The sequence below is a fragment of the Dendropsophus ebraccatus genome, chromosome 8 (assembly GCF_027789765.1).
Source record: "Dendropsophus ebraccatus isolate aDenEbr1 chromosome 8, aDenEbr1.pat, whole genome shotgun sequence".
Taxonomy (NCBI): domain Eukaryota; kingdom Metazoa; phylum Chordata; class Amphibia; order Anura; family Hylidae; genus Dendropsophus; species Dendropsophus ebraccatus.
Window position 1 is genome coordinate 19,263,937 of NC_091461.1, and position 12,475 is coordinate 19,276,411.

Genomic DNA, 12,475 nt, shown 5'->3' on the forward strand with positions numbered 1-12,475 from the left:
AGACTTCAGGCCACCTTGGGAGAGGCTTTGCAACAGCTGGAGGAATGACAGTCCCTCATCTCTGGACTAAAGCAAATGCAGCTCTAAATTGTAGTCTTGAGGGGAATTTCCAGCTTAACAACTGAGGAAGATACTGGTTTATTAAAGTAGATAGAGCACACTGGGACTTGTAGTCCCCGCACACATGGCTAGTGTGTGATTGTGAAGCCCTGGGCTCTCTTGTCAGTGAGGCATCGCCATGGAGACCCGCCGCCTCGGGCTGTGGTGCTGGGTGGGACCTTTACCTCACACACAAACCGGCGATGTGACAGAACACTGTGCGTGCTGACGTCACCGAGTCTACGTACCGAGAGCAAGGAGGAGGAGAAGGAGGATGATGATGAAGGGAGGGAGCAAAGGGAGAAGGGGGGGCGGTTGTTAGAGGAGGAGGGGGAGGGTCCGTGCGGGGCCAGCAGAAAATGGCGAGTCTGTGTAAGAGCCAGCAATGCTCTATCGAGAGGCGCGGTTTTCGACAGGAACTTGACTCTTGGCGGCACAAGCTCATTCACTGTGTAGGTAAGCTCTAATTCTTTAGACACCCCAAATCCCTACCGACGGGTCACCTGCCTCCCTCACAACTTCACGCCCGCAACTGAGAGAGAGAGGGGAGGGCGGGGGAGAGTCGACGACCAACCCGGAACCGGTGTTCTGCTCCTCTTTGCGCTCGGTCCGCGCTGCGTCTCTCCTTCCTCAGGCTTGTGAGGTGAAAGAAAAACGCGGGAAGGGGGCGTGTGAGAGGGGAGAGCAGCGCGCGGCCAGCGGCTCTTTAACGGCCACAGGGGCCGCTCCGTCATGTGACTGCACCCCCTTCGCAATCCCTTCCACAGTCTCCTCACACCCACCCTGTGATCCGTTCTCCGAAGAAGACTTGTTTCGGTGGACGGGGGGGGGGGGGGGGCTTTAAGTTGAAGGGAACCGAGTTTTCGCAAAACGCGTTCGTTTCCGTTTACTAAACTCGGGCGGCGCGCCTGAGGGAGAGGCCAATCATACGGCCGGGCTCGGCTGTCCGGCTGTTGCTGGGAGTTTGGTCAGGGGGGCGGGCTGGGGAAGAGGGAGAGAAACTCCCGCCGCTCAGCCCGCGTTTCGAGTGCTGTGTGTGCGCGCGCAGGGAACGCTCCCACCCCCTCCCGCGCGCGTCAGCTGCGCGCCCCCGCCTCCCTGCTGCGCGCCCCCGAGATCTTAGCTCTTTAATTACCCAAAATTCAGTTTTCCCCGAAGTGAAGTGCTGCAGCTCTCAGGTGAATCGCCGTGCTTGTGTCTATTTTAGGGGTTTGCTACCTGTATCCTCCAGCCTCTTGGCTTTCCTCTTCACTCCTAGGGTAGAGCATGGTGATTTATTGTTGTTTTTTTTTAGTTGCATGCATTGGGTGCAGTGACGCCCACCACCACCCTAACATTACTGAGTGTCCATGGTAAAATAGAAGCGGAGGGGGGGTGGGCTGCCTATGAAGTGCATTGTTATCAGGTTTCTAGGTAATTGCAGTTTCCTTTTACAGCCGCTCGGGTTCAGAGATCATTCCTAATCAGACTTTTTTTTTTTTTTTGGCTTTTCAGTTTGCAGCTATGATTTTTTTTTTTTTTTTTTTTTGGGTGTGTTTTTTTTTCCTGCTGTTTGCTTAATTAAAGAAACTCGATGCTTTGCGCTTTCTCCCCCCTCCCTTCTTTCTGCAAACACTTTTTTTTGTGTGTGTGTGTTCCTTGAATGGTGGGCAGGGATGGGGGTGAGGCTCCGGGAGGAGAGGGGGGTGTGAGAGGGGCCTGAGGCCTAGCTCGCCACCGAGTGCTGCCCTTCCCGGAGGAACCTTCCTCACCCCATGATTAAGGATCACCCTACTCCCCAAGGACCCCCCTCCTCGTCAAACGAGGACTATGAGAGGAGATCTGCTTTTGGTGCCTGCAGAATGCTGGGGGATGGGCAAGGGATGAATGAAAACTCCCCTATTACAGTATGTCTTTTTTGTCTTTTTTTTTTTTTTTCCCTTCCTCTCTCCTAAGATCTTGTTTTCTCGTGATCCTATACGATCATCGGGATTGAATGCCTAAAATGTCATTACCCCCCCCCCCCCCATGCAGAAAAAAGAAAAGTTACTCTGCTTTGTGTTGCTTTTTTTTGTTAATGTAAGATGGTCCATTCATCTGCAGCTTCTCCTCACTCGTGTTTTCGTGGTATTGTTTCAGCTTTTTGAGTAATTAATTGCCACCTTGACTTGTTTTATTTTGGGGGTGGGAAGATGGGGTGTGTTTCGTGTGTCTATCGGAGCAGCACAGTGACGAGAAGGGGGGGGGAGATTATTATTCTTGGTGGAAAGTTAATTTCATCTAGAATTAGTCCTCAGCTAAAAAAAAAAAACCTGGCTTTGAAATAATTTTTAGCAGAGCCCATTATGCAAATGGAGCTTTTCGTTCAGATGTAATTTCATGCTGTGATAGCGTTTCTTTGTCCCTTTCCTGAAACAGTAACTGAGCACGTATTACATGAGGGGGGGGGAGCTAAAAAATTCTGTAGGTTTACACTTTGTACATGATTGATAGGAGTTGACTAAATGGGTTTTCATCCCTGACACGTTTTTGCTGTAGGTTTTGTGAAATATTGTGATAGGATGAAAGAAAAGTGTGTACAGTCATTCAGAACACAGGGCTGGTGATGACTTTAGGGTCTATGACAGTATTGCTTTTGGTTGTCGTGTGAATTTTTGTGATTCTTTTATCTTGGGTTTTAGGGTTTGCACGCATATGTTTTTTTTTTTTGGTTTTTATCTTCATCACAGATCTTGCATTCTTCACTGTACAAAAATAGGCAAAACATTTGAAGCGAGAAAAGTGGAGAAATTTGCACGTCTTCCGTATTTCGGACACTAAAGCTATTTTGTATCGGTATTTGCAAGTCAAATCTAGGGCAGAGTTACTGTCAGAGCTACTATCCCTAATGTCGGGATTCTACTCCAGAGATATCAAGTAGTTGTGACTACATTTTTGGGGGAGTAAAAATATTTTGAAAGGAGAAGGAGATGCAAAATTCTCAAACTGCCCAGGTCATGGAAGAGCTACAGGTTACAGTACAGGTGTCAGCTGCGGCCCTTCCACTGTTGCAGAACTACAATTACCATCATGCCTGGACAGCTAAAGCTTGATGGGAATTGTAGTTTTGGAACAGCAGTAGGGTTGTGAGTTGGTCACCCCTATGTTATAGACCGTTGGTGTTTGGTATGATTTTTAGTTTCCTGCTTCGTCACACGTTTTTGTATTGTCATTACGTTTTTATTAAGGGAGGAGAAGGTTTAACTAGACCTTAAACCTTTATCCACTCATACTTTTAGTGTTTTTTTTTTTTTTTATTCTCTTTCCTGTACATTGAAAGCATGGGCCTTTGACAGTACAAATTTTGCACCAACCCTAAGGTCAAACAATGCTGACGTTTCTTTCTTTTACGACTTGTTTCGCCTGCGAGTTATAGTCCAAGTTTTTTTTTTTAAACAAAAGGTCCAAAGTTTAAAATCGCCAACTATTTTATCTTTATGACAAGGGCACAAAGCAGAAATTGATCGCTTTTATGATATAGCTGTGTGTATTGAACTTGGGATTGTTTAGCTCATATGTATTCTTTAGGAAAACTTTTTTTTTTTTGTTCTGGTTAAATTTTAACATTTTATGACTTGGCTTATGTATTCTATGTATTTAACTTTTGAAATGTTTTTTTTTTTTTTTTGTAACTGATTACAATTTACTTTTGCATTCATTTTATGTGTGGAGTAGACACATTACTGTTCATTTAAGGAGCCAGTTTTATGTTTCTAGTAGCCAAGCACTTAGACTTGCCGTAGGAATTTATACAAATCACCCCAAAAAGCTTGTCACTAACAGAATTGATGCATTGGCTACCTGGTTCTGTGCTGCCATCTAAGGGTATGTTCACATGTGTCAGTTTTTGTTTCCGAGATTCCTGCAGCTGTCTTAATCCTCTGAATGGTGTGTGCACAAGTCCATGTGCTCGCTGTCAAAACAAACCCATTCAGGTCACTGATACGGAGAAACTTTCCTAACAAATCCACTGCTTGTGAACGTACCTAAGCATCTGTGCATAAGACTTTATCTAAATTGGTGGTCTCCAGCCTTTGAAACTACAATTCCCAGCATGCCTTGATGGCAAAATTTTAACTTCTGGGCCACAGGTTGGAGAACGCTGGATTATAGCCTGGCCTTTCCAAAATGTTTCCATAGGTCATAAGTGTCAAACTCGCAGCCCTCCAGCTTTTGCAACAGCTAAAGTCTGTCCAGGCATGATGGGAATTGTAGTTTTGCAACAGCGGGAGAGCCACTAGATTTTGACAACCCTGATGTTTCTTTTGTGAATCTATCTTTGGAAATAGATGGCATCTAGCTACGACCCTAAGGGCCCATGGTATGCATGTTAGTGGGCCGTCACAATTATGAGCCATTGAATGTCAACATGGATGCATGACTCCTGACATTTAAAGGGATCACCTTTCCTATCGCAGATGCGTTACCTACTTTGGAAGTGAAAACGTTATCGGTAGATTAACACAGGCAAGAGGCGCTCTGTGCCTTTAAATGGCTTAGGCTTTATGGTATATACATTTTTTTTTTTTTTTTTCGCACTGCATTCCTCCCCACAAATCCAGCGCGATGAGAGCCGCTCAGTTTCTTACCATAATATGCATGGCTTTTGCATGAATTGGTATTAAGTTAATTAGTCATGTGGTTTGAGTCTCATTTTTTATTTGGATTCCTTGATAGAGGGCACATGCAAATACATTTTGACAAATTGCGAGCGCAGTAAATGAAGATTACTTTTATTGTAATGCTGCCAGCCCAGCCATATTAGGATGCAGAGCAGCCAAGTGATGCTAAAACATTCAATCACTTATAACTTTAGGGAGAATTGCGCTGGTGTGATTCCTTAAGTGTTCCTGAATGAAAATCATGAATTATATATTCTTGCCCTTCTAAGTTTTGAATAGCTATTAAAAGCTCTAGCATGTATTTGGAGTTGACAAGCATGAAGCATGTTGGATAAATGCTCGTGGCTGAGTGCTTCCTCGATCTGCTTTCGTGTAATTTTAAAAAATACATTTGATCCTAATTGTCGAGTGAATTTTTTTTTCCTGGCTGCGTGTAATAAAACGAGTTAATTCTCTTGTACTACAATCCCACAATTCTTTGTTCTACATTAGTCTATTGCAATATAAAAAGGCATTTTGTGATGTGTTTTTTTTTTTTTATTTTGCTGACAGCAACAAATCTGGTTTGCAAGTGGGAGAACATTTGCTAACAGATTCTGCAATTTTCTGACTGCAGGAATGAGGAGGGTGTAATTTTTATTGATGATCCCTTCCTATACACTGAAATTTTCTATAAATTGCTGCAAAACCACAATAGAGATGCAGAGTGTAGACTTAAATCGAATCTGTACCCCCTCCCAAACTACTGGTACCATTCTGTAGGTTGAGTGAGTCCATGCCTAGTGTTGTGGTCCGTTTTCTCCCTGGTGCCAGCATTTTAGGCTTTCTTGTGCTGCTGGGCCTAGAACATCAATGTCCTAGGCCTGAAACACTTTTCTTTTTGGCTATGCCCGCAGGCTTGCTTTTTCTCATTTGCGCCAAACCAATCATGCATTTGCCACTCCAGGATGTGCAGTGACTCCGGTGTGGAAAGCGATAAACTTGGCCATGGCACTGTGCCTGCGCCACCTCAAGATGCAGCAGGTCTTGCGCGTGATTGGTTTGATGCAGATTGCGCCAGCCCTGAGCTGTAGCTAAAACAAAAAAAAGAGGGTGGGCAGCAAGAAGAGAGGTGTTGCAGGCCAAAACACAGATGGTTCTGGCTCTCTCCCTCTTTGACCCTGATCTGTTAAAATAAAAGCAGTTTTGTCCTGCAATCCGGGTTCAGATTCCCTTTAAGGTGGCATTCACATGTAGTGAGTTTGCAGCGGCTTTCACACTGCGAGTCTCGCAGCAAATCTGCTGCAATACTCTATACCATTAGTCTATGGCCGTGCATTCTCGTAGCAGATTTTCATTCCACTGTAATACGGTTGTGATGACCTTGGTGAACTATTTAACTGTCGTGGGGTTGAAAAAAATAAACAGTTAACAAAGTACTACATTCTCACAGCGGACTGAAAATCCGCTGCGAGAATGCACGGCCATGGACTTTAATGGTACTCAGAGGGATGAGGCTCGGGAGAGCAAGGAAATTTAGAATAAATTTTTTTTTTCCTTTTCTCTAATTCAATATAAAATATAATCCCCAGAATACTCCTTTAACCCCTTAAGGACCGCTAGCGTACATTTACGCCCCCGCTGCCTGGGCTTTAAGGCAGGAGGACGTAAATGTACGCGGGCTATGGAGCTGGCTCATGAGCTGAGCCCGCACCATAGCGGGTGAGGACCGGCTGCTATCTGCAGCCAGGCCCTCACCCTCAATGGCGGGCCGCCGCGATCGCGTTGCCGCCCGCCATTAACCCCTTAAACAACGTTTAAGTATAAGTGACTGGAGCATCTCCGGTCACTTAGCGATCGGGACCCCCGCAGCGTATCTGCGGGGGTCCCGATCGCATTTCCTGACTGTTGGAGGTCTTCTCCTTACCTCCTTGCAGTCCTCTGATCGGTCATCTGATTCAGCCTGCCACAGGCAGGCTCTATCAGAAGATCACAGATAACACTGATCCCTGCAATGCTATGGCATAGCAGGGATCTGTGTTACTGCCTAATGTATGTATGTGATAGTTCCCTAAGGGGACTATAAAAGTGTAAATAAATAAAAGTTTTACAAAATGCCCCAAAGCCCCTCCCCCCAATAAAAGTGTAAATCACCCCCCCCTTCCCATATCATACATTAAACACATAAAAAGTAATAAAGTTAATTAACATATTATATACCGTAGCGTGCGTGATCGCTCGATCTATCAAAATAAAATACTATTCTCGCACGGTGAACGGCGTGAACAAAAAGCGGTAAAACCCCGCAGAGATTGCTTTTTTTAAATGACCTTTTATGTATAAAAAAATTAATAAAAAGCGATTAATACGTTTGATCTAGAAAAAATTTTCGTTAATAAAATTACGCAAAATGAGATAATGACGCAAAAAATTACACCCCATACGACCTCGTAGGTGAAAAAATAAAAGCGCTATAGAAGTTACAATAGGGCCATTTTAAATATGCCTATTTGCAAAAAAAAATGTTTTACTGCTAATAAAAATGGTAAAATGATAGAAAACCTAGTAACCATGCATATGGCTGTGTTCAGACCGACCTATAGAATAAAGGAAAAATGCCAGTTTTACCGTAAAGTGCATTACGTAAACATGGAACCCCCCCAAAATTTGCGGAATCGCATTATGTGACCCAAATTCACCCCATAAATGATATTTTGGGGTTCCGTCATTCATTATATGGCTGATTGAAAGATGCCATTACAAAGTACACCTACTCCTGAAAAAAAAACAAGCCTCCACATGGCTCTGTAGGTGGAAAAATGAAAAAGGCAAGGAGGAAAAAACAAAAACGCAAAAGTGACAATTGGCCCTGTCCTTAAGGCCATTTCAGGCCCGGTCCTTAAGGGGTTAACCTAAAGCCAGTTTGAAGGGGTTATCCATGCTTAGAAAAACAACTCTTGTCTCCCGCTATAGGCTGTATCCATGTGTTCCCTGACTCCCTAAGGGCCCTATTCCACCGGACGATTATCGTTCAGATTATCGTTAAATCGTTTGAATCTAAACAATAATCGTTCGTTTGAAATACAGTTAACGATTAATGACCGAATGAGAAATTGTTGATCGTTTAATAAAGACCTGGACCTATTTTTATCGTTGCTCATTAGCAAAACGTTGGCAAATCGTTAGCATTGAATAAGACGTCGTTCGCAATAGATACGAAAGCAATAGCGAATAAATAGCGAAGAAAAACGATCCCAATTACGATAATAAGTAACTATTATCGTTCATGGAAATGAGTGAACGTTTTCAGGTCTTTCGCAATAGCGGTCGTTTTAGATCGTTAATCGTTAACGATTATGCAAACGATAATTATCCGGTGGAATAGGGCCCTAAGGCTCCGAACGATCGCATCTGTGTATCAGGCCAGATTCAAACTAGCATAAAAGACTGTAAACTTTAGTACATCTAGGGGGAGATTTATGAAAGGGTGTAAATATACAACCTGTGCAAAATGCCCAGAGCAACTAATCACAGCTCAGCTTTCAGCTCTGGTAAAATATAAGAGGAGCTGTGATTGGTTGCTGTGGGCAGTTTACACCGGGTGTATATTTACACCCTTTCATAAATCTCCCCCCTTGTGGTCACCTGTAGTTCTCCATAACTTCTACTTGTAAGTGCTGAGAGCGACCTTCCTCAGAGAGATGGTTGTATTTGCCAAAAAGGTTACTGGGTCCTACTTATTCTGGGTATTAGTGACTTAGTCCTCCTCTCCAATGGTATATTCTCTTTTCTTTCTTGTTTTTCCCTTTATTGAAGGGGAGACTCCCTTCTGATCTCTTCAGTAACACTTTGGAAGAATAACACTGCAATTGTATCCCTGGTGCATTGTGCAGATGTCCTTAAATCTGCGTTAATTTGGATGCATACAGAGTAACAACACTCGCCTGACCGCATTTTTATTGGAGGCCTCTCTATGTACTTTGGGGAATGACTTATGATGTCTTTGTTCCTTGTTTTTTTTTTTTTTTAACAAATAGGATCAAATAACCTCAGGGTAGTGGGGGGGATGGGCTTTCATTGATTTTTGAGAGCATTTCATGCAGATCAAAGGGGCAGGGTACCATGTGTTGCATCTGAAAATCTGTCAAAACACCTCCCCCCCCCCCCCTTAAAAAAATAGGCTCCAAGGTCCTTATGTTAGATATTTCGGTAAAGGGGGCGACATGTTGTGAGCATACCCTAAAGATAGACTTCAAGATAGTCAATAAGGTATTCCAACATATATTGTGACGTAATCTACTTGTTGACTATTTTTGGGCTGGTACGCTGGTGTATATTTTATATGCAGTACACCTTTGTGTCGTGCAAATAGAATTTATATTAGCAAAACAGACCAAATGTGGTCACACACACACACTATATTTCGTCTATTGTTTTAGCTTTGGCTGTCCAGGAGTGATAGGAATTGTAGTTTTTCAGCAGCTGGAGGGCCTATTTGACACCTGTGCTCTATGTAAATACACCATATACTTAATCAGAATTTCCCTATTAGCTGATTTGCCTTTTTTTTTCAGGCCCCAGTTGCTATATTGTGATAGGTTACACCGTGTTTCCCCCCCCCCCCCCCCCCCCCCCCCCAAAAAAAAAAAAAAAAAAGAGGGTGCCATATATCCCCCCCCCTCTCAAAAAAAAAAAAAAGGTGGATGCCTTATTCACCCCCCCGCGGCCGGTGATGTGTGGTGTGACAACTTATGGTGATGGCATGCGTCGGGCCTGACTAATCCTTTTAATTTTAGTACAAGAAAGTGGATGCACAGTGTATCATCCCATTGATGACTGATAAACCACCATCTTTGAGCATTATATGCATTACCGCTACTCTACTCATTTGGTCAATTAATATATTATAGTCGCACTTATTTAACATTCATTGTCTGTATAAATGTATGTAATTGCTGTTAATTTAATTGCAAAATGCACTATAGAACACTTTTACTTGTAAAGTGTAAAAAGATTAACTGTGAGGGTTTACAATTACAGTCTTTATTGTATAGTGGTGTGAATTTTCCTGTTTTTAAATGACATATTTTCTGGGGTTTGTGTTGGTTTTTTTTTTTTTTTTTTTTCCATTTTTGCAGCACCTTGGCTTTTGGCGCAGTCTTTTGCTGTCCATGATCAGTTTTTGCAGTCTGTGTCTCTAGGGTCAATGATCAACCTATGTAATAAATCCAGCAATCGGTCAACCAATGATCAAATACTCATTCATCAGCTGATCTTGTGCATTTGATATGCTAAGAAATCGTCATTTGTAGTGTTTCGCAGACTTGCTGAACAGTTTGGTTTTGACAACGTTTTCCAAACCCAAAAGCTTGGTATTTGATTCCAAGCAGCTGGAGGAGTTGGATGCTGCACTAGGGCTGAAGAAAAACATGGATACAGCCTGTGGCTCTATCCATCTTTTCCAATACTCTCTAGGGCGGTATCCAATTCTTTATGAGGCAAATGCTGAAAGTTCAGGTTTGGAGAACATTGCCAAACCCCAACAGTTCAGCCTCTACAAATTCAGTCCGCTCAATACTAGTCATTTACTGTTTGCACATCATCCTGCGTAATAGAGATTATGTGGCTTACGAATGATAGAAGTAAAGGGCTTCCCCAACAGACCAGCAGTCATTTCTGTGGCCTGGCCCTTCCCATACAGGAATGTGTAATAGGCTCAGTAAATTAGTATAAGCACAGATAGGTCCCTACTAATTAATAAAACATAACTTTTAATCAATATGCTAAAACTGATGAAACAAAAAACTTGTGTACCAAAACACCTCCACCATCTAAAATCAGGCATATAGCCCCAAATAATATTGAATGCCAATAGATCAAAATACACACCGCTATATAAGCAATATCAATAGGTATACAGTGTGTACCTTATCATTGAGCAGGTAAACAATTCCAGTGGTATCCTTGGGAGCACCTGACCCTATAGGTCCCTATTGGGTGCACCACAACTACCCTTGCTCGCTCAGGGACTGTCTGAGTTATCGCCCTAGAAAGTGCGGCCCCTGCCCCGTACTAGTCTATACCACAATCCCTACAAAACCCCTACCTACGCTCCCGACACCGTGTTTCATTCCGATAATCATCAGGGGAGAATCACATTAAATTAGGGTAGAGATATACACAATACCGCTAACACATAAGATAGAGCGGCGGTATCATCACAAAAAGAGCGTCCTGAGAGTGCTCAGAGACGCTGACTCACGTGGACCTCAGGTCGTCCATTGCATGCGGACTTAAGCGTATGGCGTGTGTCGGGAGCGTAGGTAGGGGTTTTGTAGGGATTGTGGTATAGACTAGTACGGGGCAGGGGCCGCCCTTTCTAGGGCGATAACTCCGACAGTCCCTGAGCGAGCAAGGGTAGTTGTGGTGCACCCAATAGGGACCTATAGGGTCAGGTGCTCCCAAGGATACCACTGGAATTGTTTACCTGCTCAATGATAAGGTACACACTGTATACCTATTGATATTGCTTATATAGCGGTGTGTATTTTGATCTATTGGCATGCAATATTATTTGGGGCTATATGCCTGATTTTAGATGGTGGAGGTGTTTTGGTACACAAGGTTTTTTGTTTAATCAGTTTTAGCATATTGATTAAAAGTTATGTTTTATTAATTAGTAGGGACCTATCTGTGCTTATTTTGATTATTACTTGGTCTATTGTTTTTGGTCTGGTTATTGAGACTATACTGTGCTTATCAGTAAATTAGTGCTGATCTAGGAGCCTGGTGCTTGTATCATGCAGGGGAACTGGGACTGTGTAATACAGCCCTAGATGAAAAATGATTCAATTTAAAGGAGAACTCTGACCAAATATAAAAAAAAACTGGGTGGGCAGGGGGTGGTGTGAACATAATAATGAAGTGAAACTTGCCTATCCTTGTGCCCCCTCTTACTATCAGCCTCTGCTCTCCTGTTTTCTCCCAACTCCTGTGTTACGATCTGGCAGGAACTGCCTGCTCAGCCAGTCAGTAACTGCAAGGATGTTCCGCCCCTGTCACTGATTGGCTGAACAGTCAGTTCCTAGCTGGGCCATAGTGACTTAGGAACTGGGAGATACTGGAGGCCAGTGGATGACCGTAAGCAGTGATGCTGCGCTGTGTGGGCATCTGAACGGGTAAGTATCACTTCTTTATCATGTTCCTACCACCCTCTGCCTTTCCTGTCCATCTTTAAATATGGTTATGGGAATTTTTCACACTTTGTTTATATAAACTAAAAGGCAACAGCATGCAGCTATTGAAAATTGGGATATATTCCAACCCCCTCTATTTCTCGGAAGGCTTTCTTTCAAGTCAGGGATTTACAGAAAGTTAATGAAGGAAGCAAAAGGCTTTGACTGTCTTCTGCTGCCTGGACAACCCCTTTAAGTATTAGTTCAGGCCTCATTTCATGTTTTTAGAGTTAGGGTACAAACCCACTTGACGTATTTGCTGCGTGAATCAGTCTTAAAAATAAGCAGGCAAAACGCAGGTTGGCTTTATACAATTGTTCTGCATTAAAATACGCAATTGCGTATTTTTGAAGCGTGAAGCTTGTTGTTAGCAAAGCATCAGTTGTTAACAACCTGTGCGAAAAACGCATATAGCTTCACGCTTCAAAAATACGCAATTGCGTATTTTAATGCAGAACAATTAAAAATAAGCAGGCAAAACGCAGGTTGGCTTTATACAATTGTTCTGCGTTAAAATACGCA

General features: G+C 43.1%; 1 protein-coding gene across 3 annotated transcripts in view; it reads left to right on the plus strand.

The window, feature by feature from the left end:
• The first annotated feature begins 435 nt into the window (after positions 1 to 435).
• The window catches only part of LCOR (ligand dependent nuclear receptor corepressor), a 67,180-nt gene continuing 55,140 nt past the window's right edge, over positions 436 to 12,475 (plus strand). For 2 of the 3 annotated variants that reach the window (XM_069979967.1, XM_069979969.1), the window contains exon 1: positions 436 to 555. In XM_069979967.1, coding sequence (XP_069836068.1) covers positions 459 to 555 — 97 coding nt within the window. In that variant the 5' untranslated portion in view covers positions 436 to 458. The remainder of the gene's footprint in view (positions 556 to 12,475) is intronic. The other variant, XM_069979968.1, reaches the window with a different exon arrangement.